Source organism: Saccopteryx bilineata, chromosome 1 (assembly GCF_036850765.1).
Source record: "Saccopteryx bilineata isolate mSacBil1 chromosome 1, mSacBil1_pri_phased_curated, whole genome shotgun sequence".
Taxonomy (NCBI): domain Eukaryota; kingdom Metazoa; phylum Chordata; class Mammalia; order Chiroptera; family Emballonuridae; genus Saccopteryx; species Saccopteryx bilineata.
This window is the reverse complement of record NC_089490.1, coordinates 140,784,522-140,809,048: the sequence shown is the minus strand read 5'-3', so window position 1 is coordinate 140,809,048 and position 24,527 is coordinate 140,784,522. Positions and strand designations below refer to the sequence as shown.

Genomic DNA, 24,527 nt, shown 5'->3' with positions numbered 1-24,527 from the left:
GTGGGGAGGCAAAGACAGGCTCCTGAATGCAACCTGACCAGGATCCGCCTGGCAAACCCCCTAAATTGCGATGCTTTGCCTGGCTGGGCTACAGCTCTGTTGCTCAGCAACCGAGCTATTTTAGAACCTGAGGGCGAGGTCATGGAGCCATCCTCAGCTCCTGGGACCGACTTTGCTTGAACCATTCAAGCCATGGTTGCAGGAGGGGAAGAGAGAGAGAGGTGGGGGTGGGGGAGAAGCTGATGGATGCTTCTCCTGTGTGCCCTAACTGGGAATTTAACCCAGGACTTCCACACACCAGGCCAACGCTCTACTGCTGAGCCAACCGGCCAAGGCCAATTTTATTACTTTGTAAAGGTTAGCGAGATGGAGCCATCCAGGGTCCTCCTACCCACAGCCCCTGGAGATCAAAAGGAAGCACTTTGGATAAGTCACATGTGTTCGTGTTTTCTCGTTTTTCTGCACTTTAAATTTTTTTTAAAAAGTTTTTTGTGTTTTACTTGGTCCCATCCCTGACCAAAGACACACCAATGAGGATGCAGCCCAGCTCAATTGTCCTGGCCCAATTTGGATGTGACCTGGACAGTCTGTAATTTCCCTCCACCACAAAACAGAGTCATCCCCATGATGGACAGAATACTGCAGGCTGCTTCCCATCAACATAGCCTCCATTTATAGACTAGTCTGGCTAGAGTCTGCCTCCAGTCCTTAGGCTTAGGGAATATGAGAATTGGGGCTTGAACTGATGAGTAGGAGTTCACCAGATCTGGGCAGAGGGGTCACCCACTCCACTGGGGAACACTAATGGCCCAAGAGGCAGAGGCCTCAAAGGGCACTGCCAGCACCGAAGAATGTCCACCGTGTTCACATGTCTGATGCCCACCAGGGTGAACACTAGAACATGAAGTGTCTGAAACACCCCCTACACCCCCTGAGCATTCCCTCAATGTGTCAGATCCTCCCTGGGATGAAATTCGACTAGAAAACCCAAATTGGGAAGTAGTGGAGCCCAAGTTTGAATCTTTTTATTATTATTATTTTTTTTTACAGAGGCAGAGAGTCAGAGAGAGGGATAGATAGGGACAGACATACAGGAACGGAGGGAAATGAGAAGCATCAATCATCAGTTTTTTGTTGCGACTCCTTAGTTGTTCATTGATTGCTTTCTCATATGTGCCTTGACCACGGGCCTTCAGCAGACCGAGTAACCCCTTGCTCAAACCAGCGACCTTGGGTCCAAGCTGGTGAACTTTTTGCTCAAGCCAGATGAGCCCACGCTCAAGCTGGCGACCTTGGGGTCTCAAACCTGGGTCCTCTGCATCCCAGTTCGATGCTCTATCCACTGCGCCACTGCCTGGTCAGGCAAGTTTGAATCTTGATTTCACTGTTTGGCTCTGGGAAAATGGCTTCTCCACACTGTGCCTGAGTTTCCTTGTGTTTACAAAACTAATCCCAGTGACTTTATTACATACTTACTATGTGCCAAGCTCCTATACTTGGCTTCTCAGCCAGCCTTGAGAAAGCTGGAGCTGGTGTACAAATAACTGAGGCCTGATGAGGGGCAGAGACTTGTCCTACAATTGCATGCATGGTGAGAGGCATGCAGCCAGGGCCTTGTCAGCAAGGGAGCTTCAATGCAAAGTTCGATATGGGTACAGTTGACTCCAGCCAGTCCATGATGCCGTGTGACCCTCGGGCATCTCAGCCTGTTTCCCATTTGGAGGTGTCTGGCAATGGCAAGATTGCTGTGCCCCACATGGTTTTGTGCACTTTCCATACTGCAACCTGCTCTGTGTTACCCCCATCCCTCCCCCAGCACTGCCTAGTGTTGGAGCTAGACCAAGGCTGTGCATGACTTGCTTGTTTCTTCCACCGTGGAGCTGACAGTGAATAAAACCCACACTGACAAAAAGGAGGTCTAATGTCTGGATTTGTGACCAAGGTGCCAAAAAGAGAAGAGTGGGGTAGGGACGGGGTGAAAACAGACCCTCGGTTTGAAATCATTTGAAGTGGGTTTTGAATGCTGCATAAGAATTCACTGAGATTCTCCCCGATGGCTTCTCTGGCCCTGGCCTCCTGATGCTCTGTTCTAAAGTTTCATTCAGCTCTGGTTGGATAGCTGGGTTGGTTAGAGCGTCATCTGGAAGCGCACAGGTTGCCGGGCGATTCCCGGTCAGAGCATACAGGAACAAATCAATGTTCCTGTCTGTCTCTCTCCCCACACCCTACTCTAAAATCAATTTTTTAAAAAGTTTAATTCAGACATTTGCGGCTCTGAGCACTGTTAATAAATCATTTTTGTGTCCTTTTTATACTTGTTTGGGCTGTGCCGTAAAATTACCCCGGTTTCCACCCGAACCCAGCCGTCTGCATTTGGTCCCCTGTTGGGGGTGTTTTCGCCCTGGCTGGGCTCGAGTTCATTCAGCTGTTTCCGGACGCTCTGAGCTGCCATGGAAACGCCGTCAACCCCAGTTCCGGCTGGGTTCACAAATTTCTGTAATAGCCTCTTACCCACTCGGCCGAGGCCTTCTCTTTTACTGAGCGCGGCGCCGCATAACCCGCCCTCTGGAGCAGTCCATTCTTCAGCAATTTCTCGAAGCTGGTGGTCTGTCTCTGGGTCTGAACTACGGCCTCATTTGGGAACTTCTGGACGCTCTGATTCTTTCCAGAAGTTCCGCAGTCTCGGGGCTCAGCCTCTGTTCGCTAGTACGCTAGAGCACGCTCGGCCATTTCCGGAATTGCTCGGGCATCTTTAAGTTCGGCCGAGCCCAGTTGAGCCCAGCCGATCCCAGCCTTCGGATCACTCGTGTGACCGATTATGCTCGGCCATTTCCGGGATCACTCGAGTGTTTCTAAATTCGGGCAGCCCAGCTGAGCCCAGTCTCGGGAATCACTCGTCTGATCCGATTGCGTTCGGCTATTTCCAGAATCGCTCTGGCGTCTCTAAGGCCCTCGAGTCCAACCAAAGCTAACCTCGGAATCACTGACTCGATTGCGCTCGGCTGTTTCCGGAAATGAATGGCTATCTCAGGGCCACCCGCTACTCTCCAATCCCTTGGGAATCTGTTCGGCTCTTTCCGGAAGCACTCGGAAGTACCCAAGCTCCGCCTTAGACTCTCTTCTCCCGTCCCACCCGAATATACTCGGCTATTTCCGGCGAAGGTTTGCCTGGCGGTTCGGAACCTCGGCGGAGGCGGAGGCGGAGGCGGAGGCGGAGGCGGAGGCGGAGGCGGGGATCCCGGGGTGTGCGGACCGCGGCGGCGGTGGTGGAGCCTCGGGGTCTGGCTTGGCTCTACGTTGCGGCCGGGTGTTGGCGTTAGCGTTAGCGGCTACGACCAGTAAGTTTGGGCCGGCTAGTGTGGCAGGCGGGGCTGGAGTTCCGTGTAAATGCGGGGGTACCTAGGCAGAGTGTGTGTGGGCCCGTGGGACCTCGGGAGCCACAGAAAACAGGAGGCCTCGGGCTCGACCTGGCAGCCATGCAGTCACCCCACACGATGGGGCGGGACGGGGGCCTCCAGACTAAGATCAGGCGCTGGAGTCGCGGCCTGGAATGAAGAGAAGCCCTGCCGGGAGTGGGGCGTCGAGGAGCAACGAGGGGCTCCAGGCATCGTGTGGGCATAGTTGGGTACAAAGGTCGGGGTCGGCTCCACTTCCGGTCTCTGGAGTGGGCTGCGGAGTCCACGCAGGCCTGAGTGTGCGTCTGAACACTCGTGAACGCGTAGGCTCAGCGTTGAGCCGCAGAGCCCCCGCCAGGCCTGGCTCTGCTACCTCGCCTTTTGGATTCTAGAAGTGCTGTGTCCCCGTCCGTACACCTGGCGTGTGCAAACGAGTGCAGTTAAGTGGATCCAGGAGGTTTCCTAGACATTACCTTTCTGGACCTCAGTTTCCCCACTGTAGATTGAGGGCACGGGGACCAGGGAGCAAGTAACTCGGGGCACCTTGGAATGTGGAGCTCCCTGCTCAGACAGCTCCTGGGGCTCCTGGGGCCGTGGCATCGGTGGTGGGGTAAAGCTCCAACTCTGCCTGGCAGAGGCCCTGCATGGTAGTTGGCTTTCTTAGAGCTGCCCTGAATTCTTGGCAATTAACTTCCTGCTTTCAAGCCTTTGCTTATGACCAGTGCCCCCTCCTGTCTTTAGTGAGGACCTCCCACCCGCGCCTCTAGAAAGCACCCCTCCAATTCAACCTCTCAAGAGGATAGAACCTGCAGAACCAAGACTTGGAATGTGTGTGTGCTGAGCTCTGTCTCCCTGAAACTGGCAGCTACAGTGCTCTTCTGCCATCCACCCATCACTCTGGGGTTAAGGTCCCCTCAGCCTCCTACCAACCCCTCATGTCCTGCTCTGTCAGCCAGGACTCCTGTTTTGCAGGGATCAGAGATATCTTTGCCTGTGTGTGTGGAGGTACTCTGCTGGTGCCTCCTTTCCTACTCGTTTGTGCGCCTACTGTCTCCTGGGCTCAGCAGCTTCGATCCTTCAGAGCTCTCACCACACCCTGAGCATTCCCTGTTGCCTTAGGCGCTCTGAGTCTTAACTATCTGGCCATGTGGCTGCTACCTCCTTTCATCTATTCTGGGCCTTGAAGTTAGGCAGATCTGGGGTTTTGAATGGTAGTTTTCTGGCCTAAGACCTCCCTGCCCTGAGCCTCAATTTCCCCATCTCTAACAGAGATTGTTTACCCAGCATGCAGTATGCCTGGGGCAGGTATTCCAAGGAAGGGCACTTTACAGCTGGAGAAACGGAGATGCAGAGAGAGACAGGAAATAGCCCAACGTGACCCAGTGAGTCAGGGGATTCCAACCCAGGATTTGGGCCTGTCTCTGAGTTGGGGGTGGAAGGAATCAGACCTGGCTTACACTGCCTTGCTCTTGCCTTGCCCATCTCCTCCTAGGTCAGCGTCCCTCGAGCATGGTGACAGCCTATGCACTTAGCCCCCTTGTCTGGCGCAGCCGGAAGAGCTGCCAGCGTTGGGCACCAATGGCTCTCCACGTGAAGGAGTGAGTGGCCTAGCCCGGCCAGCCCTTTGGATTGAGGGGGCTTACAGTAACTGAGAGACCAGAGATGATGTTGCCGACCGCCTCCCACCACCTGACAAATGATGGACCGAGCAACAAGTGACCCTTGTAAGGGTTGTGGAACAATGACAGGAAGCAAGGCGTGAGCATCCTCTAATAGTCACCTGTAACTTTTTGGTGGAATTAGAGGTTTGAGCACCTTAAGCTGACCCAGTGGACCCTCCTGGTCCCCATCCCAGCTGATGGGGCCACTGGGGCTCTGAGCAGTCACTTGACCATACAGACCCCACCCTACCTGCCATGGCTGGTGCTGAGGGCTTCCAGTACCGTGCCCTGTACCCATTCCGCCGGGAGCGGCCAGAGGACCTGGAGCTGTTGCCAGGCGATGTGCTGGTGGTGAGCCGGGCAGCCCTGCAGGTGCTGGGTGTAGCCGAGGGCAGTGAGCGCTGCCCGCAGAACTTAGGCTGGATGCCTGGTCTCAATGAGCGCACTCGGCAGCGTGGTGACTTCCCGGGGACCTACGTCGAGTTCCTGGGGCCTGTGGCCCTGGCCCGGCCTGGCCCTCGCCCCCATGGCCCCCGCCCACTGCCTGCCAGGCCCCAAGAAGGGCCCCCTGAGCCAGGTGAGCTGCAGGTAGGGGCCCTATAAGGGGTGGGGGGTCCCCCTCTTAGATCCTCAGTTTCTTCATCTTTTCAGTGAAGCAGTGGTGCCTCTTCCAGGGGAGGAGGAATAAGGACATTTCGTCAGTTAACAAGTGTTGACCACGCTGATGTCAAGGGCTAGGTGCAGTTCACAGTGTTGGGAACACAGGGGTGGACATAGGCCTGGCTCTGCCCTCATGGGCCTGGTTCAGGAAGTGACAAGAATGTGATTAGCTGATGACAAAGGCTGTGAGGAGGGAGCTGGGAATAAAGGGTTCCAGTCAGTGGGCCTAGCAGGGCAGATGCCATAAGGTGGGAATGGGATGGGTTCAGGGAACAGACAAGCATGGCAAGGTGGAATGAGGAAAGGAAGGCTAATAGGGGCCATCCTTCAAGGACATCATGGGATTAATTTTGAAGAAAGTGGGGGACTTTTAGTAGAATTCAGAGGCTCAATTTAGCTTCATTTATGTGGTTTGCAGCCTGGATCCCTTGAGGTATTCCCTTTGTTACCCTGGTTTTACCTGGTTTTCAAAATGAAGGGAGCCATGAAGCACAGAAAAGGTGTGATGCTCAATAAAGGCCATGCAGTGCCTGGCCAGGCGGTGGCACAGTGGATAGAGCGTCAGACTGGGATGCAGAGGACCCAGGTTCGAAACCCTGAGATCTCCAGCTTGAGCATGGGCTCACCTGGTTTGAGCAAGGCTCACCAGCTTGAGCCCAAGGTCGCTGGCTCAAGCAAGGGGTCACTCGATCTGCTGTAGCCCCCCGGTCAAGGCACATATGAGAAAGCAATCAATGAACAACTAAGGCACCACAGCAAAGAACTGATGCTTCTCATCTCCCTTCCTGTCTGTCCCTATCTATCCCTCTCTCTGACTCTGTCTCTGTCACACACAAAAATAAAGGCCATGCAGTATGGTGCAGTATAAGGACCCCATAACGTCCCCAAAGATCCTTGGACATTCCCCCCTTTCAAGGGGTGTGCTGGGAGTAGAAACTCAAGGACACTTGAGTTTAAGCATACATTGAAATTTCTGTATATTGGGCAGGGGGTGGGTCCTAGCCTGGGAAATCAAGGCTCAGATTGTGGGGAAGAGATTGTGAGTACTGAGTGCCCAGTGTGGTCTGCTCTGACCTCATGGCAGCCCAATGAGGCCCATGTACAGATGGGGAGACCAAAGTGTAAAGGGGTCAGACCACTTTCAGGACCACCCAGTAAAGGCAAAGGTCTTAGAAGGCACCATGTCCCTGACGAATGACCTGTCTGGTTTTCTGCCAGAGGGACACTGATGCCCACAGAGCCCCATGTCATGGCGTGGAATGGGGGAGCCAAGGCTGTGTGGTGTTATCTTGGGACTTATAGCATCTGGCGTCTCCAAGCCCAGGCCTGTGTCCTGCCTGGGCCTGGAGGAGCAGGAGGCAGCCACATCCGGGCTCCCAGCCAGAATCTCCCTCTCCCCCGGTAACAGCTGCCTCCCTTCTCTGCCTGGCCCAGGTCCAGCTTCCACCCACTCAGGGTGGTAGCCCCGCCTTCTAAATCTTCCAGGGCTGAGTGACATGGTGGGGAAGGGCCTCTCCAGGCCTCAGTTTCCTTATCTGGAAATGAGGAGGATTGGTCTCTTTGTACCTTCAGGCCCTGCCCCTCCAGGACCCTGGGACCACTGGAGAGCATGCTGCAGTTGCCTGTGTTTCCTCATTTCCACCCCAGGCAAAGTGCTGAGTGCAGCGCCCCAGTGTCACCTGGGCTCTGCACCCACAGTGAGGTTGCTCCCACTCTGAGCCTCAGGTCCTCAACCATAGAATGAAGTTACTCCTGTTGTGATGGAACCTTCCCATTTCACAAACTTGTCACCAACAGGTTTCAGAGTCAAACTGCAGAACTGGCTGCCCCACCAGCTGGATCTTTACCTGCCTCCTCTTCCATTGTTCTTTCACTGTTTGTTTGTTTGTTTGTTTGTTTGTTTTTCGCCTTTTCATAGCTGGGTCTTACTCCAGCTTGAGGCACCACCTGGCCTATCACTCAGGGAGGCCCCACAGGCCCTGGCTTGCCCCTGTTGTGTGCCAGGGTGTCCCTCTGATGGCCAGAACTGCATCAAATGTTGTCCATGCAGGCAGAGTTCCTGAACGCAAAGGGCCCCCTCGGAAACTCACAGCCTGAAGGGGCTGGTTCAGGGAAGCCCCTGGAACCCTCTGGGAGTGATTTCAGCATTTTATTTATTAATTTTATTTTATTTTTAGATTTTGTTTTTATTCATTTTAGAGAGGGGAGAGGGAGAGGGAGAAGGGAGGAGGAGCAGGAAGCATCAACTCCCATATGTGCCTTGACCAGGCAAGCCTGGGGTTTCAAACAGGCAACTTCAGCATTCTAGGTCAACACCTTATCCACTGCACCACCACAGTCAGGCCTATTTTATTTTATTTTTAATTTATTGATTTTATTTATTTATTTATTTTTTTTACAGAGACAGAGAGAGGGATAGATAAGGACAGACAGGCAGGAATACAAAGAGATGAGAAGAATCAATCATCAGTTTTTCGTTGTGGCACTTTAGTTGTTCATTGATTGCTTTTTCATATGTGCCTTGACCCTGGGGCTACAGCAGACCTTGGCTCCAAGCTGGTGAGCTTTGCTCAAACCAGATGAGCCCACGTTCAGGCTGGCGACCTCCGGGTCTCGAACCTGGGTCCTCTGCATCCCAGTCTGACGCTCTATCCACTGCGCCACCGCATGGTCAGGCTTTAATTTATTGATTTTAGAGAAAGAGGAAGGGAGAAAGAGATAAACAGCTGGCCCTGGCTGGTTGGCTCAGCGGTAGAGCGTTGGCCTAGCGTGCGGAGGACCCGGGTTCGATTCCCGGCCAGGGCACACAGGAGAAGTGCCCATTTGCTTCTCCACCCCTCCGCCGCGCCTTCCTCTCTGTCTCTCTCTTCCCCTCCCGCAGCCAAGGCTCCATTGGAGCAAAGATGGCCCGGGCGCCGGGGATGGCTCTGTGGCCTCTGCCTCAGGCGCTAAAGTGGCTCTGGTTGCAACATGGCGACGCCCAGGATGGGCAGAGCATTGCCCCCTGGTGGGCAGAGCGTCGCCCTTGGTGGGCGTGCCGGGTGGATCCCTGTCGGGCGCATGCGGGAGTCTGTCTGACTGTCTCTCCCTGTTTCCAGCTTCAGAAAAAAAAAAAAAAAAGATAAACAGCTGTTGCTCCACCTAGCCATGCATTCATTGGTTGCTGCCCATATATGTCCCAGCCAAGGATCAAACCCACAACCTTGGCACATCAAGACGATGCTCCAACCAACTGAGCTACCTGGCCAGGATGGTTTAAGCATTATAAAAAGTGGGGAGATAACTTTTTCAAGGCAAATGACTTAGAAAATAAGGAAATGTCTTCAGAGTGAGGTATTCTGACCTAGACAGGGATGTTTTCTTTTTATTCTTTCTCAACCACTTTGTTGTTCCCACTGAGAAGGAAGAGATGATGCCAATTTCTCAGTTGAGGAAACTGAGGCACAGAAACAGTGGGACCTGTGCCTGAGGTGGCACAAAGAACAGTAGCAGGGGTTGAAAACTGCTATATGAGTTTCCTGGGCTCACTGGCACAAACTCCCATAAACCAAGTGGCTTTAAACCACAGGAATGTATTTTCTCACGGTTCTGGAGGCCAGAAGTCCAAGATCAAGTGTCAGCGGGCCACACTCACTCCAGAGCGTCTAAAGGAGGATTCTTTCTGTCTCTTTCAGCCTTTTTTTTTTTAAAGAAGCATTTTATTTATTTATTTAATTAATTAATTTTTTTACAGAGACAGAGAGAGTCAGAGAGAGGGATAGATAGGGACAGACAGACAGGAATGGAGAGAGATGAGAAGCATCAATCATCAGTTTTTCGTTGTGACATCTTAGTTGTTCATTGATTGCTTTCTCATATGTGCCTTGACCGTGGGCCTTCAGTAGACCGAGTAACCCCTTGCTCGAGCCAGAGAGCTTGGGTCCAAGCTGGTGAGCTTTGCTCAAACCGGATGAGCCCGTTCTCAAGCTGGCGACCTAGGGGTCTCAAACCTGGGGTCTCCGCATCCCAGTCCGATGCTTTATCCACTGCGCCACCGCCTGGTCAGGCTCTTTCAGCTTTTGGTGGGTCCAAGTATCCTTTGCTTAAGGCCGTATCACCCTAGTCTCTGCCTCTGTCATCACATGGCTTCTCGTATAGACACCAGTTATTGCATTTAGGGCCTTAAACCCAAGATGATCTCATCTCAAAGTCTTTCCCTTAATTATATTTGCAGAAACCCTATTTCCAGTTAAGACCACAGTCACAGATACCAGGGATTAGGATGTGGACATCATTTTTTGAGGACACTAATCAAACTACTACACCTGTTCTCTGAAGTTGTATGACTGATATTTTGATATAGAAGATTGTTTCCCACTAATGTAGGCCTCCTAGCCTGAGCCACAGGGCCTCTGGCTTCCTCAGGGTGGTGGTCCCCAGATGCCAGGCCCTTGCCTGAACTGGACCCTGCCTGGAGCTGCCCCAGCTGATGTGGAACAGGCCAAGAAAGGGGCTAGGGTCCTTCTAGGGACCCCATCAACATGCTGTCCCCTCTTGCCAGGCCTCACACTCCCTGACCTGCCCGAGCAGTTCTCCCCGCCTGATGTGGCTCCCCCAATCCTGATGAAGCTTATGGAAGCCATTGAGCGGACAGGTGAGCCTCATCCTGGCTGCAATCCCTGGACTCCGCTTGCTTATCAGTGGTGATGGGCAACTGATCCCTTAACACTGCTGTTGGGCTCTCTCTGCATAGGAGTAGGCTGTGCCCAGAAGATCTGGGCCTCCATGTTGAGCTGAGGAGGGACTGACTCCCAGGGGAAGATGGGACTGTAGACACCAGACCTGTCATTGCATGGGCTACATCCTGTACTGACAGCTCTCCCTTTTATCTCTGGGAGGATTAATAGCCACCCCAGTCCCCGTATGGGGTCAGGGAAGCATTTGACAGCTCTCCCGCTCCTCCCCCTTCAGGGCTAGACTGCGAATTCCTCTACAGGCCTGAACTGCCAGCCCCCTGCACAGGTGAGGAGGAGCTTCAGTGGATGGGGAAGGGAGGTGACCCCAACAGCCCCACCTACTTGACCCCCTGTATCCACAGACTGGTCCCTGAGCGACATAGAGCAATGGGACTCGGCAGCCCTAGCGGATGGTATTAAGGGCTTCCTGCTGGCGCTGCCTGCGCCCCTCGTGACACTGGAGGCCGCTACCGAGGCCTGCCGTGTCCTGCGGGGTGAGCCTAGTGGGGATCCCTGGGCAGGGAGGGGCCAGGGCTGAATAGCCCGGCTTACTCTGGCGATCTGTCTGCAGAGGCCGCAGGGCCGGTGGGGCCGGCGCTGGAGCCCCCGACACTACCACTGCACCGTGCGCTTACACTGCGCTACCTGCTCCAGCACCTGGGCGGGGTGGCCCGGCGCGCCCCCGCCCCAGGTTCCGCTATGCGAGCCCTTGGCATTGCCTTCGGGCCGCTGCTGCTGCGTGCACCGCCAGGGGTCGCACCTGTCGGGTGAGCAGCCGGTGCCTAAGGGGGCGGGGCCTGGGAAGTGACCCAGGTTTAGATGGAGGAAGGGCCCAAGGCTCTGTTGGGGGTGGGTAATAGGCCACAGCTGCTATAATGGGGACAGTAGGAAGGAAAGTAACAAGGGAGTGAACTTGGGCTTCAGGAAGACCCAGTCCCAAAGAGCTTGGGACCTAGACCAGAGGAGAGGCACTGTGTGTAGTGCCTGTCCCTTTGCCTCTACTCCTCCCACCCTAGGTGCTGGACTCATTTAGGCTTTGTGTGAGCATTTATTGAGCGCTTACTGCACATACATAAGCAGCAGTTGGCTTCCCATGCCTGCCTGCATCATCTGCCCTGCTGCCCAGGTTTCATGTGTACCAACCCCCCAGGTGTGCAAGCACATTCAGGACCATGTGTACACCTGTGTGCAGATACCCCTACCCAGCACTCACTGCACTCCCTTCCCCCAGGACCGAGTCCAAGCCGGACTTCCCAGCTCTGCTGGTGGAGAAGTTGCTTCAAGAATACCTGGAGGAGCAGGAGATCACACCCCCAGGTGACCCTCCCCTTTGTATCATTTCCCTCTCATTTTTGGAGGGCCATGAGTGCTGACTCGAGGCCCCACCAGTATCAGCAGGCTTGGTTGCACTGGAGGCTGACCCCAGTATAGAGATGGTGCTCATTGTATATTTTCTTGTCCTCCAGCTCTGCCGCCTAAACCACCCAAGGTAAAGCCAGCCCCCACAGGGCTGGCCAATGGGGGGAACCCACCTTCCCTGCAGGACGCTGAGTGGTACTGGGGTGACATCTCCAGGTAGGGTTGTGAGGTAGGGCCATGTGATGGGCAGGGCCTGAAGGACAGGGTCTCTTGTGGGTGGCCCCGATCTTGGGTGTTCCTACAGGGAGGAGGTGAATGACAAACTCCGGGACACACCTGACGGCACCTTCCTGGTCCGAGATGCCTCCAGCAAGATTCAGGGGGAGTATACACTGACGCTCAGGTATACTCACTGTCCCTTTTGGGATGATTGGGGTAAGAGGTGGAATGGAGATGTGTATGATATCAGGTCTGGGAAACCTGGGAGTCAGGCTGGGGGTCCCACTGGGCACTGACATCTCCTCTTATCTACCCTTAGGAAAGGCGGGAACAACAAGCTAATTAAAGTCTTCCACCATGATGGGCATTATGGATTCTCAGAGCCTCTCACCTTCTGCTCCGTCGTAGACCTCATCACCCACTACCGCCACGAGTCACTGGCTCAGTACAATGCCAAACTAGACACACGCCTCCTATACCCTGTGTCCAAGTACCAGCAGGTCTGGGGCCTGAGTGGGAGCCAGCAAGGGTGGTCCTGGGCCTCAATTTCCCAGGCAGCTTCATTGATCACACTGGATGTCCTCAGGACCAGATTGTCAAAGAAGATAGTGTAGAGGCAGTAGGTGCCCAACTCAAAGTCTACCACCAGCAGTACCAGGACAAGAGCCGGGAGTACGACCAGCTCTACGAGGAGTACACACGCACCTCCCAGGTACCTTGGGCCAGCACACATGGGGAGACTGAGGCACGGAGGCCAGTGGTGAGGCCATGGGGACAGATGACTACTTCCAGGTCACATAACAGTCACTTAACACTGGGGACTTCCCTAAAAACATAGAAGTAAATGTACATGATGATCAAAAAAAAAAAAAAAAGAACAAATGAGCCTCTCAAGAACAGCTGGCTAGGACCTAGGAGGTGTGTCAATTGAGCCTGTGCCTCTCTCAGGACCTCAGTTTTCCTGTCTGTAAACTGTAACTGTGGGTCTTTTTTTTTTTTTAATTTTAGAGAAAGAGGAAGGGGGTGAGGAAGAGAAACATAAATTTATTATTCCACTTATTTATGCATTCATTCATTGATTTTTATATGTGTGTGCAGGGATCGAACCTGCAACCTTAATGTTTCAGGACAATGCTCTAACCGAGTTACTCGACCAGGGCCAGAACTGTGGATGTTAATGCCTTCTCTGTCCCCTTAAACCTAGAAGTTATTCATAGTAATGACAGTAATCTAATGTGGAGTGAGGCAGACAGTCAGGAGGTCGCATTAAAGAACAGCATCTTCTAAAACAGGGAAGGTGAGGTTTTCTCACTCTGGGACTGTGATGATAAACTCCTTTGAAAAATTGAGGTGCAACTTACTTAAGGCAAATATCCGTCAGGCTGGGAATGGCTTAGTCTCTCCTGGGGCTCCTGAGGGATTTCTTGTCCCCTTTTTACTAATGGGTCAGTCAGCTGAGGCTCTGAGCCTCTTGTCTAAGATGCCTGTCTGGCATCTGCTAGGAACATCATGACCTTGGACATGACTTAGGCCCTCTGAGCCTTAGTTTCTCCATTACTAGTTCTGACTTTACCTGGCCTGGTAGCTCAGTTGGGTAGAGCATCGTCCCAATATGCCAAGGTTGCAGATTCAATCCCCAGTCAAGGCACATACAAATATTAACCAATAAGCACATAAATAAGTGGAACAATAAGACAATGTTTCTCTCTCTCTTTTTCTTTTAAAAAAATTTTTTAAATCACTAAGTTTTTTAAGAAATAAAAAAGATAGGCCTGACCTGTGGTGGCGCAGTGGATAAAGCGTCGACCTGGAATGCTGAGGTCGCCGGTTCGAAACCCTGGGCTTGCCCAGTTAAGGCACATATGGAAGTTGATGCTTCCTGCTCCTCCTCTCCCTCTCTCCCCCCTTCTCTAAAATAAATAAATAAAGTCTTAAAAAAAAAATAAAAAAGATAGTGTGGCTTTATAGGAAGCTGTTGGCAGGTTCTGTGAGATGGTGCACAGGAAGTGGTTGGTACAGCATCTACTCCAAAAGAGAGCCCAATGAACTGTAGCAACTAGATTTATCATTAATTCTCAGCAGCACTAACAAGTTCAGGAGTTTTTAAGTTGCCAAAAGGAGGTCATAAAGGAGGAGTGAGTTTGGGGAGTGGGGAGTTGAAGGTTGAGTAGTATTTGGTGTAATAGGAGCTAGAGGAATGACATGCCCAGTGGATAGAACAGCTTGAACAAAGTCTCAGTATTGGAGTTGGGATCTTCCATCACCCTCTTGACTTGGGGAGAGTCCCAGAAGATACTAACATTCACTCCCTCCTTCAGGAGCTTCAGATGAAGCGCACTGCAATTGAGGCCTTCAATGAAACCATCAAGATCTTTGAAGAGCAAGGCCAGACTCAAGAGAAGTGCAGCAAAGAATATCTGGAGCGCTTCAGGCGTGAGGGCAATGAGAAAGAGATGCAGAGGTGAGTCTGGCTCCTCTGCCCTGCCCTACCCCACCCTATCTCGTACAGTGTAAGTTGGGTAAGAAAGAAAATAGAGGGGACAGCTGGGGTTCCAGGAGGAGGAAGGGTCAGTTGAAATGGGCTTTGAAGGTGAATAGGAGTTCGCCAGAGGCAATATCAGGAAGCCACCTAAGGTCTCTGAGCCCCTCCTCTTCCAGGATCCTGCTGAACTCGGAGAGGCTGAAGTCTCGCATTGCCGAGATCCACGAGAGCCGCACAAAGCTGGAACAGGAGCTGCGGACACAGGCCTTGGACAATCGGGAGATTGATAAGCGCATGAACAGCCTGAAGCCAGACCTCATGCAGCTGCGTAAGATCCGAGACCAGTACCTGGTGTGAGTGCCCTGCGTTTGCCCATGGCCTCGTTGAGAGGACATTGGCAAGGGTTCTTTTCCCACTTGGGCCTTAGATTCTTCTGTGCACCTGCTGTATGCTGAGCACTGTGGAGCAACCATGCATATATTTTTGTCCTCTCCAAGTCCTTTGTAAAGTTTCCCCTTTCTAGCTAGGGAAGCTGAGGCGCAGAACAGGTAAGTTCAATACGGAGGCCAACAGCACTGTGTGCAGCCCCTAAGACTGAGCCTCTGGTAGTGACAAGACCCCGCTGGGTGGTGAGTTCTGGAAGCTCCATAAATGTTAACAGAAACAATAAATAGGGTGTTTCCTGGCAGAGCCACCCAGGATCTGCCACCTTCAAGTTGCCCTTGGATAAGCCAAGGCTGGCCCCTTGTGTCAACTGGCAGTATTGCACCTAAACCTCTGGTCAGCCCTTGCCTCAAGCTGGACTGGATCCCTATGGGCTGGCCCTGCCTCTGCTGCCCAATCCACTTTTCCTCTTCTTCCCAGGTGGCTCACCCAGAAAGGCACCCGGCAGAAGAAAATCAATGAGTGGTTGGGAATCAGAAATGAGACTGAGGAGTAAGTGGCTACATGAAATGGGGCAGGGAGGGCTTCCCAGAAGATGGGCCATTTTTGGTGGGTTTTGCAAATGAGTAGGAGTTTACCATGAAGGAAACATTGCACAGGATATAGGGAGCCTCAAGAGGCACACGAGTAAGTGACCAGGCCCCTCCCTACCTCCCCCACAGCCAGTATGCACTGATGGAGGATGAAGATGACCTCCCCCACCATGAGGAACGCACCTGGTACGTGGGCAAGATCAACCGCACGCAGGCTGAGGAAATGCTGAGCGGCAAGCGGGATGGCACCTTCCTCATTCGTGAGAGCAGCCAGCGCGGCTGTTACGCCTGCTCTGTGGTGTAAGTGCCTGTGAGGGTAGAGGATCCACAACGTTCCTTCCACGAATTCTTTTTTTTTTTTTGTATTTTTCTGAAGCTGGAAACGGGGAGAGACAGTCAGGCAGACTCCCGCATGCGCCCGACCGGGATCCACCCGGCACGCCCACCAGGGGCGATGCTCTGCCCCTCCGGGGCATCGCTCTGCCACGACCAGAGCCACTATAGCGCCTGGGGCAGAGGCCAAGGAGCCATCCCCAGCGCCCGGGCTATCTTTGCTCCAATGGAGCCTTGGCTGCGGGAGGGGAAGAGAGAGACAGTGAGGAAGGAGGGGGGCGGGGGGTGGAGAAGCAAATGGGCGCTTCTCATATGTGCCCTGGCCGGGAATCGAACCCTGGTCCCCTGCACACCAGGCCGACGCTCTACCGCTGAGCCAACCGGCCAGGGCCCTTCCAAGAATTCTTATTGAGCACCTACTGTGTGCTGGGCCTTGGGAAGACAGCTGGAAGAAGACCCCCATGGCTGGGAAGAAGGGATTATTGGGCATAGGGGAGGAAGTGGGGACAGTATCCAGGGCCAGAGATGACAGGGTGTAGAACAGGTTAGGTCCAGGAATTGTGGAAGCTGCTGGGTAAGCCCAAGTGGTGCTCACCTGACCCCATTTGTCCACACCACAGGGTAGACGGCGATACCAAGCACTGTGTCATCTACCGCACAGCCACTGGCTTGGGCTTCGCAGAGCCCTACAACCTGTATGGATCTCTGAAGGAGCTGGTGCTACATTACCAGCACACGTCCCTAGTACAGCACAACGATGCGCTCACTGTCACCCTGGCTCACCCCGTGCGAGCCCCAGGCACTGGGCCCCCACCAACAGCCCGCTGACCCCAACAGCACAAAGCTGCCTGGGCCCAGGCAGCTGCAGCCCACGGCTCCATCTTTCTGTCTCTATATGTTTCTTTCAGGTTCTGTCTGTCTCTCTTCTTTGTGAATCTTTCCCTGTGTCCATCTTTTTTACTCCATGTCTTTACAACCTGTCTTCATCATCTCTCTTCTCTGTTTGCTTGTCTCTCTCTCTTGCTTTCTGTGAGTCTCTGTCACTCTGTCTTTTTATTCCCATCTGTTGTTCTCTTTGTCTCTCTTAGTCTCTGTACCTCTGAGTCTGTGTTAGGGGAGCACACCTCCTTTACCCCATGTTCTCTTTCCCCATGGGTACTGCTCTCCCCATGGCTCTAGCTACCCTTGCAAATCCCTGGGGTCCCCTAAGCCCCACCTACCTATACCTGCCGTGTTTACAAAGGCCCCTGGGGTGCTCAGCCCCAACCTGGGTGCCCCAATTTTTAAGCCATAGACCTGGAGTCAGGGCAGGGAGGAACTTTGCTGGGCTGTTTCCGAGAACCTCCGCTGTGACATTTGGGGCCGGGCGGGTCCCGCCCCACAGACCCAACTTCCCCTCCAAACCCTGAAGTGAAACCAGCGACTGGTTATCCCCACAATGGCACTGCTGCCAAGAAGGCCCCTGCCCCAGGAAACAAAATGATTAAAAATAACCTTGTGAGCTGGCCCTACCCAGCCTGGGGCCTCCACGAATTGAGACTGCTATAGGTACTGCTGGGGCAGCTGAGATGTGCCACTGCCCACAGCACCTGCACTCAATACTCAGTTCAAGGCTTCTTGATTATGTTGGGTTCTGATTTTATGTTTCCTTGACTGTAAAGCCCATTTTCTCTCCTTTTTTGGGACGAGAGCCCTGGTTTTCTATGCTGCCGTGGACCTCCTCCTGCCTGTCCAGCTAGGCTGGCAGGCGGGTTTTGTATGGTACCTTGATACTGATGTGAATATAAAACATTGAACTCAGTGGATGGCTTCTGTTGTCAGTGGAACTTCTGTGTTTTGGGAGCCCTGACATTCAAAGAGTCACAGAGAAATGGGTTTGAGTTTAACTCAGGCTGCCAGTGAGGGCCACCAGCCCCTGCCCCCCAGTTCAGCTGCTTATGTCCAGAGAATTTGAGAGACCTGACCAAGGTCACACAGCAGACAGGTTCAAACCCTGAGCCCTGCCCCATACCCTGGCCTGCTCAGGGGAGCCCAGATCCCAGCCCAGCTCCTTACTGGGCCCCAGGCTGGCCCTAGGTTTGAGTCCCAGCACTCAGCCACCAGCTATGCCCCCTGAAATGTAGCTCATTTCCAGGTGTAGTCAATAGTCACAACCCATGCTACCCAAAGGGTTCCTCCATGTTCTTGATGCCTTCAGGCCGTCTCTCCCTGCTGACTCCCCTTCATACCTGCCTCTGACACTGAAGCCCAGTGGACACTGAGCTGGGTGCTTAGTGTCTATGACTTAGACTCCTGTTTACCATCCCCAAGGTCCCTGTCCCTTGACCCTTCCTATGCCCAGGGCTGGGAGCCTTCTGCCCTTCCCATACAGCACCAATCAGGGCCCAACATTCCTGGGACACTGACCCAAGTCTGGTTCTCACTGGGCTCTCCAATGGACAGGGACTGCCTGACCTCAGCCCCCATGCCACCCAGGCATTGTTTCTCTTCTGTGCCCAGTCAGGAGGCACCCCATGACTGCAGCCCAGACACTGTCTCCCCTGCGGTCCCGACCCATTGCATGGGTGCTCATAGGATAAAGGTCACCTTTTCAACCCCTCACCCCAGCCAGTTGAGTGAGCCTGTAGTGGGGGGAAGGGACAGATAATAGACCAGGAGTTCTCTAGCCAGTGTCTGCACTCCCCACCAGCTAGGTTTCCGTGATAAAGTTGCCTTCCCTCTCTGATCCTTAGTCTCCTTTAACCAAGTGGAGTCTATAGTTGTTACCTGGGCCCCCAACAGAATATCTCTGAGGGTCACATAATCAGATGGGTGGGGTTATATGTATGAGTCCATCCAGAATTATAGCAATTATATTTATAATTTCTCCCATTCTGCCCTGCACAGAGCACCCAACTAGCTCCCAAAACTTTCATTTTGCAGAGGTTTCAGGAAGGAAATGGGTTTTGCTAAGAGTCCAAAGGGGATCATCCAGCCATGGGAAACTGGCTCCCGGCCTGCTGCTGTGAATATCTGTGCAGGCTGGCGCTTCCCTAGACGGGAGAGGAACACGGGTTGCGGCTCTGGGGACCTGGCTGTATTCCAGGCTAGGTGTGGGCATTTCCTCCTATGGAATCCCATCCTCTGTGACTGCATTTGAGGCCCTGCAAAGTGTGACTATCTCAATCATTCCCCAGGCTGTTCTGTCTGCCTGCACTGCTGTCTGTTTCAACCCCTCCCAGGGTCACAGCCCAGCTGGCCCCGTCCCCACCCCCAGTCAAGGGCAACTCTTCCCTCTGCCTGAGCCCTCTACGGTGGCTTTATTTCCCAAACCTCCTTCTTTTCCCATTTTATAGAGCGGGGAAGTGAGGCTCCATTACTTGAGGTGCCCAGCACAGTCCTGGGGCTAGCTGGGGTCTGGCTGAATCTGCTGGTTTGGCTTCCTACACGGCCACCCTCACCCCCCACCCCATGGACAGAGTACAGGCTTTCGGTAATTACCACTCCAACCCTTGTTTATACCTCCCAACGGGAGCTTGCTGAGGAACAGGATGCACCCACGTCCCCAGTCACTTCTCCCCCTTCCCCGCCTCAGGGGTGGGGAGGCCAAGAGAAATGAACACTCCTCTTGCTCTGGCTTCTGCTTTCTGGCCCAGCTGTGGGCCAAAGCTGAGTCAACGCCGCGGGACTTGTATCTGGGCTGTGGGGCCGGACAAGGGGCGGGGGCAAAGGACAGGGCCGGTGGGTTGGGAATGATGGGGGTCCGGGACTAGGCTAGGGAAAGGGCCTCGGGCTGCGCAGCCAGTGCCTACTCCCAGGCAGGGGTCGAGCCCGTACCCCTGGTCCTCCTCAGTGCTCGGGCTCCCGGGCTAGGGGCGGGGCCGTGGCGCTAGGACACACTTCCGTCTCCCTCGGTCATCCCACGTCTGTTCCAGGCGCTTCGGCCCCAGCTTCACACGTCTGATCCGCGGGGACGGGGTGGGGAGTAATGAGAACCGCAGAGCGGCTGGATGACCTCGTGACTGCTGGCCCAGCACCCGACGGGGTAGGGGCGGGGGCGATTTGGAAAGGCAGACCCAGAGAGAGGACAGGCACCTAGAGACGCCAGCTCGGCTCCGAGAGGCGTGGGCCCCGGGAGGCGGGTCCGACCTAGGGGCAGGGCCACCTCCTGGTTAAAGACTGCTTCTTTCTTCCCCGACGCTGCTCCCGCTGCCGCACCTGTACCCACGCTGTAATGGCCTGGTCACCACTCCTGCCGTTCCTGCCGGTACTGCTGCTGCTGCTTCAGGTCCCGTCGGCCGTGCGCGCGTCCCCGCTGGACACTGTCGTTGAGCGGGAGACCCCCTGCAAGGTAGGAACGGCAACACTGCGGGAGGGCCAGCGCAGACAGGCATCCATGCTGGGTAGGGGGCTGGTCCCTTCCCCTAGATCTGGCTGGGGCAGCCCAGGGTCTGGACGGAACACACCAAGTCAGTGCCAAAGCCCGCCCTATTTAATCCCAGGCACCGCGGCCACACTCTCGGAGTCCTTTCGCTTTCCCATCTCAGGCTAAGAAGCTTGGCTGTCCCCACCCGCCTCCATCCCCCCCCCCCATCCCCGCCTGCCCCATGCAAGGGTGCATTGGACGCCTACTGTGTACATCTGGGATGAGAATTGGGTCTCCTCTTGGAGGCTAGGGGAAGCCCAGACAAGCCTGCCTATCGTACCCACATCCCTACTGGATGCACTTGGACCAGATAAGAGCTCTGACTGCTTCTGGTGTCCAGCAAACACATGCCCCGGAGGCTGAGCGATTTATTCACAAACCTGGCCTGCCCCACTCAGCTGAAGCCAGAAGCCAGCACTTATTAGGTGCCACCTCCTCAGTAGACTTGGGAGGGGTTCATGTGGGCACCTTTAGAGGAAGAGGAGTCAGAGCAGGTGTAGGTCTAAGGCTCTGGGCACGAAGTGGGAACAAATGAGCATCCATTAGTCTTCTGTGGTATGCACCTCCAGGAAGGCAGGATTGAGGTCAGGGACCAGAAATGTGCTTGCCTTGAATCCTTACTGCAAATGGTTTTCCTGGGTCAGAGGTTTTACTTCACTTGGAAGAATACAAGAGCCATGCATGAATTAAGTGCCTACTGTAGCAAGTCTGTCACATCCATTTTGCAGCCAAACAGATTTAGGGACACAGTCAAGTCTCAGAACCAGGAGTAAATTCAGAATGGAGCACTTACTATTAGCATCTCCCTTACTGCAAAAGAACCAAGAAAGGCTATACTTACCTGACCTGTGGTGGTACAATGGATAGAGAGAGTATCGACCTGGAATGCTGAGGTCACTGGTTTGAAACGCCTGGCTTGCCTGACCTGTGGTGGCGCAGTGGATAAAGCGTCAACCTAGAAACACTGAGGTTGCCGGTTCAAAACCCTGGGCTTGCCTGGTCAAGGCACATATGGGAGTTGATGCTTCCTGCTCCTCCCCCTTCTCTCTCTCTCTCTCTCTCTCTCTCTCTCAATCTCTCTCTCTCTATCTATCTCCCCCCTCCTCTCTAAAATGAATAAATAAATAAAAATTTAAAAAAAAAAAAAAAAAAAAAAAAAGAAACGCCTGGCTTGCCCCATCAAGGCACATATGATAAGCAACTATGAGTTGATGCTTCCTGTTCCTCTCCTGTCCTCTTTTCTCTCTAAAATAAACAAAGTCTTTAAAAATAGGGGTGCTACACTTGATCACACCCCTTCCTCTGCACAGGCTGGTGACCTGTGCCAACAGGTGCCCATTGGGAAGTCCCCCTGGCCACCTGTCAACGTGAGCCTCTACTATGAGGCGTTGTGCCCTGGCTGCCGGTCCTTCCTGGTCCGAGAGCTGTTTCCAACATGGCTGATGGTCCTGGAGATCCTCAATGTCACACTGGTGCCCTATGGAAACGCCAAGGTACATGGGCACCAAGGAAACTGAAGCATGTGGCCATGGTGGAGGGGCACCTGCAGACTGGCCAGCATTCACTCCACTGCCTTGCAGGAACAGAATGTCAGCGGCAAGTGGGAGTTCACGTGCCAGCATGGGGAGGAGGAGTGCAAGCTCAACAAGGTGGAGGTGAGCAGCCCCAGAGTCCCACATGGGGGCACAGAGGCCTGGGAGGCTATGGTGGTAATAAAGGTGAAACCCAGGCTCTGGCCAGGTAGCTTGGTTGATAAGAGCATCAACCTGATATGCAAAGGTTGCCAGTTCGATCCCTGGTCAGGGCACTTATAGAAATAGATCAGTGTTTCTCTCTCTCTCTCCCCCTTCTTCTTTCTCTAAAATCAATAAATTAAAAAAAAAAAAAAAGGTGAAACCAGCTCTCTTCCCTGCCTGTGTGCCTCCATTTAATCACAACTTCATTCATCTCTTTGTTAGTGGACATCCATGATTTTTACCAGAGTGCTTTTAGGGTGCTCTGGGCTCCCTCACATCTTTGCCTGCCCACTCCCTAACCCCACCCTCAGGCCTGCTTGTTGGACCAGCTGAAGGGGGATGAGGCCTTCCTTACCATTGTCTGCTTAGAGGAAATGGATGACATGGAGAACAATCTGAAGCCAGTGAGTGACACCATTTATACAGCCCGGTTGGGGGACCTTGGCCTTCTCTGCACTCAGATAAATACAAGTTCAATGCCTGGCCCCAACTGCCACTCTCTGTATAGCCCCAGGGAAATATTCTTCCCTCTCTAAGCCTCAATCTCTGACTCAAGGGAAGAAAGATCTTTGGGGACATGGGTAGATCAGGGAGTGCTTTCTCTAGGAAGAGCCTCTGAGCTGGGCTCCAAAGAATAGGAATGCACAGGGACACAGATGACAGTCCTCTGGGGTATGGGAATGACAAAACAGGCTTGCCCACCTCTCTGGAGGATTGTGAAAAAGAACTCCCAAAGGAATGACTCATCTTCCCTGATTATTTATTCATTCATCAAACATTTAGGCCACCCAGGAAGCCTTACTCTGAGACACCCCAGTCCTGCAGAACCATAGTGGGGCTGGCAGAGTACAGAGGAGGAGAGAACCCTCAGTAAATGCTGAGGGAACTGGAGGATGGGGTGTTCCTGGTGGAGGGAACAGCACAGATAGAAGCTCTGAGGAAAATGTAGGGGTCAGGGACTGTGGGTCTGGTCATAGGGGACTCAGGAGCACCTAAGACCCCTGCCTCAGGGGCCTCCACTTAGGCATGTATGAAGCACCAGCTATTTACCAGCATTGTGACATTGCTGTAGACCCAAGTGTCCCCTATTGCCAGTAAGAAAGCAGAAACTTGGCTTGGGGGCCCATGGTAGGAATGTTGGGGAGTTAACAAGATGAAGCTGAGGCTCACTGGCCCTCCTCTTCCCTCAGTGCCTGCAGATCTATGCGCCAAAGGTGTCCCCAGATGCCATCATGGAGTGTGCAATGGGGGACCGTGGCACACAGCTCTTGCACATGAATGCCCAACTTACAGATGCTCTGCAGCCGCCCCACGAGTATGTGCCTTGGGTCGTTGTCAATGGGGTAAGAACACTTGTAGGCTTCAGGTTGGCCCCCAGGCAGGAACCAGGGTGATGGATGTGCCTACCAATCTGGGAGGCAGGATGGAGGGGCCAGGTTAGGGCCATTTGCAGCCCCTTCTGGACCTGGCATGGGTTGCTCAGGGCAGGTGGCACTTGTGAGCTCCTGTCTTGCTTTGTGCAGAAACCTTTGGAAGACATGAGCCAGCTCCTATCCCTTGTGTGCCAGTTATACCAGGTAAGTCAGACAGGCAACAAAGGAATTCTACAGGTGTGGGTAGGGTCTCCTTTCAGGCCCCCAGTTCACAACCGTCTCCTTCAGGGTGAGAAGCCAGATGTCTGCCCACTCATGGCAAGTTCCTACAGGGACAGGCATGTCTGCCTCAAGTAATGGCTCCTGCCCTTGGATGGAGCTGAAGGAAGAAGAATGAGTTTCCACCTGCCCTCATTTTTCTGATTCCTGACTCAGCAGCTATGGCTCGTCAACCGGATAACTTACACATTCTATGAAGTCCTGACTCAACATTTTGACCCAAGATCAAAAAACTTGCCCCACTGAGAATGGTGCTACATTGAGGCTAGTTTAATAAACCCTACTAGATGTTGTGACAACATTCCTCCATTTTCCCTATCCTTCCTAGCCTGTGACAACTGCTTTTCTTCTGTTAGAGTTTTACTTTTTTAGATACCATATATAAGATCATACAATATTTGTCCTTCTCTGACTTTCACTCAGTATAATGTCCTCTAGTTACTCCATGTTGTCACAAATAGCAGGATTTCCTTTTTTCTTTTATGGTCAAATAATATTTGTGTTGTCCCTTATGTTCAAAAGAATCTCAAAGAAAGAACTTCCTTGGCAGATCTAGTTAGATTTGCCCTGATAATTTACACAGGAGCATTCAGTTTGCTTTGCTGGAAGTTTCTATGAGGAATTTCAGGTTGGACTCTGAAAACCCTTTATCATTGGCTAACTAAAGGTGAGAAACTCTACCAGGTTTTCCTTGCAGTATCTATTCTTCTTGGTGAATTACTTTTTTTTTTTTGATACCCCCCAAAATATTACAAGAATCTTGGTGGGCCAAGATCAACTAGAAGACTGACCCTGCATACCAGCCAGGTACGCAGAGGTGGATTAGGGTTGGTTAAGGCCCCAAGTGCAGAAGAAAATATTGGGCCCCTTACATTAGAAAAAAGTATAAAGTTGGGGGTTTGCAGGGCCCTTCAGAAGTCAGGGCCCAGGGTG

At 53.2% G+C, this 24,527-nt stretch overlaps 2 protein-coding genes across 8 annotated transcripts; both read left to right on the top strand.

The window, feature by feature from the left end:
- The first annotated feature begins 3,046 nt into the window (after positions 1–3,046).
- On the top strand, positions 3,047–17,604 carry PIK3R2 (phosphoinositide-3-kinase regulatory subunit 2). Of its 5 annotated transcripts, none has more exons than XM_066269662.1 (17): positions 3,199–3,338; positions 4,665–4,777; positions 4,888–5,633; positions 10,257–10,349; positions 10,667–10,717; positions 10,794–10,925; positions 11,003–11,198; positions 11,663–11,748; positions 11,898–12,006; positions 12,095–12,193; positions 12,329–12,509; positions 12,596–12,721; positions 14,328–14,470; positions 14,668–14,844; positions 15,356–15,427; positions 15,598–15,768; positions 16,422–17,604. In XM_066269662.1, the coding sequence occupies exons 3-17, from the start codon at positions 5,312–5,314 to the stop codon at positions 16,627–16,629; spliced, it is 2,166 nt and encodes a 721-aa protein (XP_066125759.1). In that variant the 5' UTR covers positions 3,199–3,338; positions 4,665–4,777; positions 4,888–5,311; the 3' UTR covers positions 16,630–17,604. The 5 variants fall into 5 exon arrangements, with proteins under 5 accessions (XP_066125787.1, XP_066125759.1, XP_066125766.1 ...); XM_066269669.1 differs by having other exon boundaries at positions 3,205–3,338; positions 4,680–4,777; XM_066269653.1 differs by lacking the exon at positions 4,665–4,777 and having other exon boundaries at positions 3,205–3,338.
- A 2,075-nt stretch (positions 17,605–19,679) lies between these two features.
- IFI30 (IFI30 lysosomal thiol reductase) lies at positions 19,680–24,274 on the top strand. Of its 3 annotated transcripts, none has more exons than XM_066269722.1 (8): positions 19,680–19,825; positions 20,069–20,131; positions 21,517–21,699; positions 21,787–21,861; positions 22,254–22,346; positions 23,133–23,257; positions 23,466–23,519; positions 23,604–24,274. In XM_066269722.1, exons 1-7 carry the CDS (start codon positions 19,769–19,771, stop codon positions 23,482–23,484), a joined length of 615 nt encoding a protein of 204 aa, XP_066125819.1. In that variant the 5' UTR covers positions 19,680–19,768; the 3' UTR covers positions 23,485–23,519; positions 23,604–24,274. The 3 variants fall into 3 exon arrangements, with proteins under 3 accessions (XP_066125819.1, XP_066125802.1, XP_066125811.1); XM_066269705.1 differs by having other exon boundaries at positions 19,696–19,825; positions 23,133–23,285; XM_066269714.1 differs by lacking the exon at positions 19,680–19,825 and having other exon boundaries at positions 19,858–20,131; positions 23,133–23,285.
- The last annotated feature ends 253 nt before the right edge of the window (positions 24,275–24,527 follow it).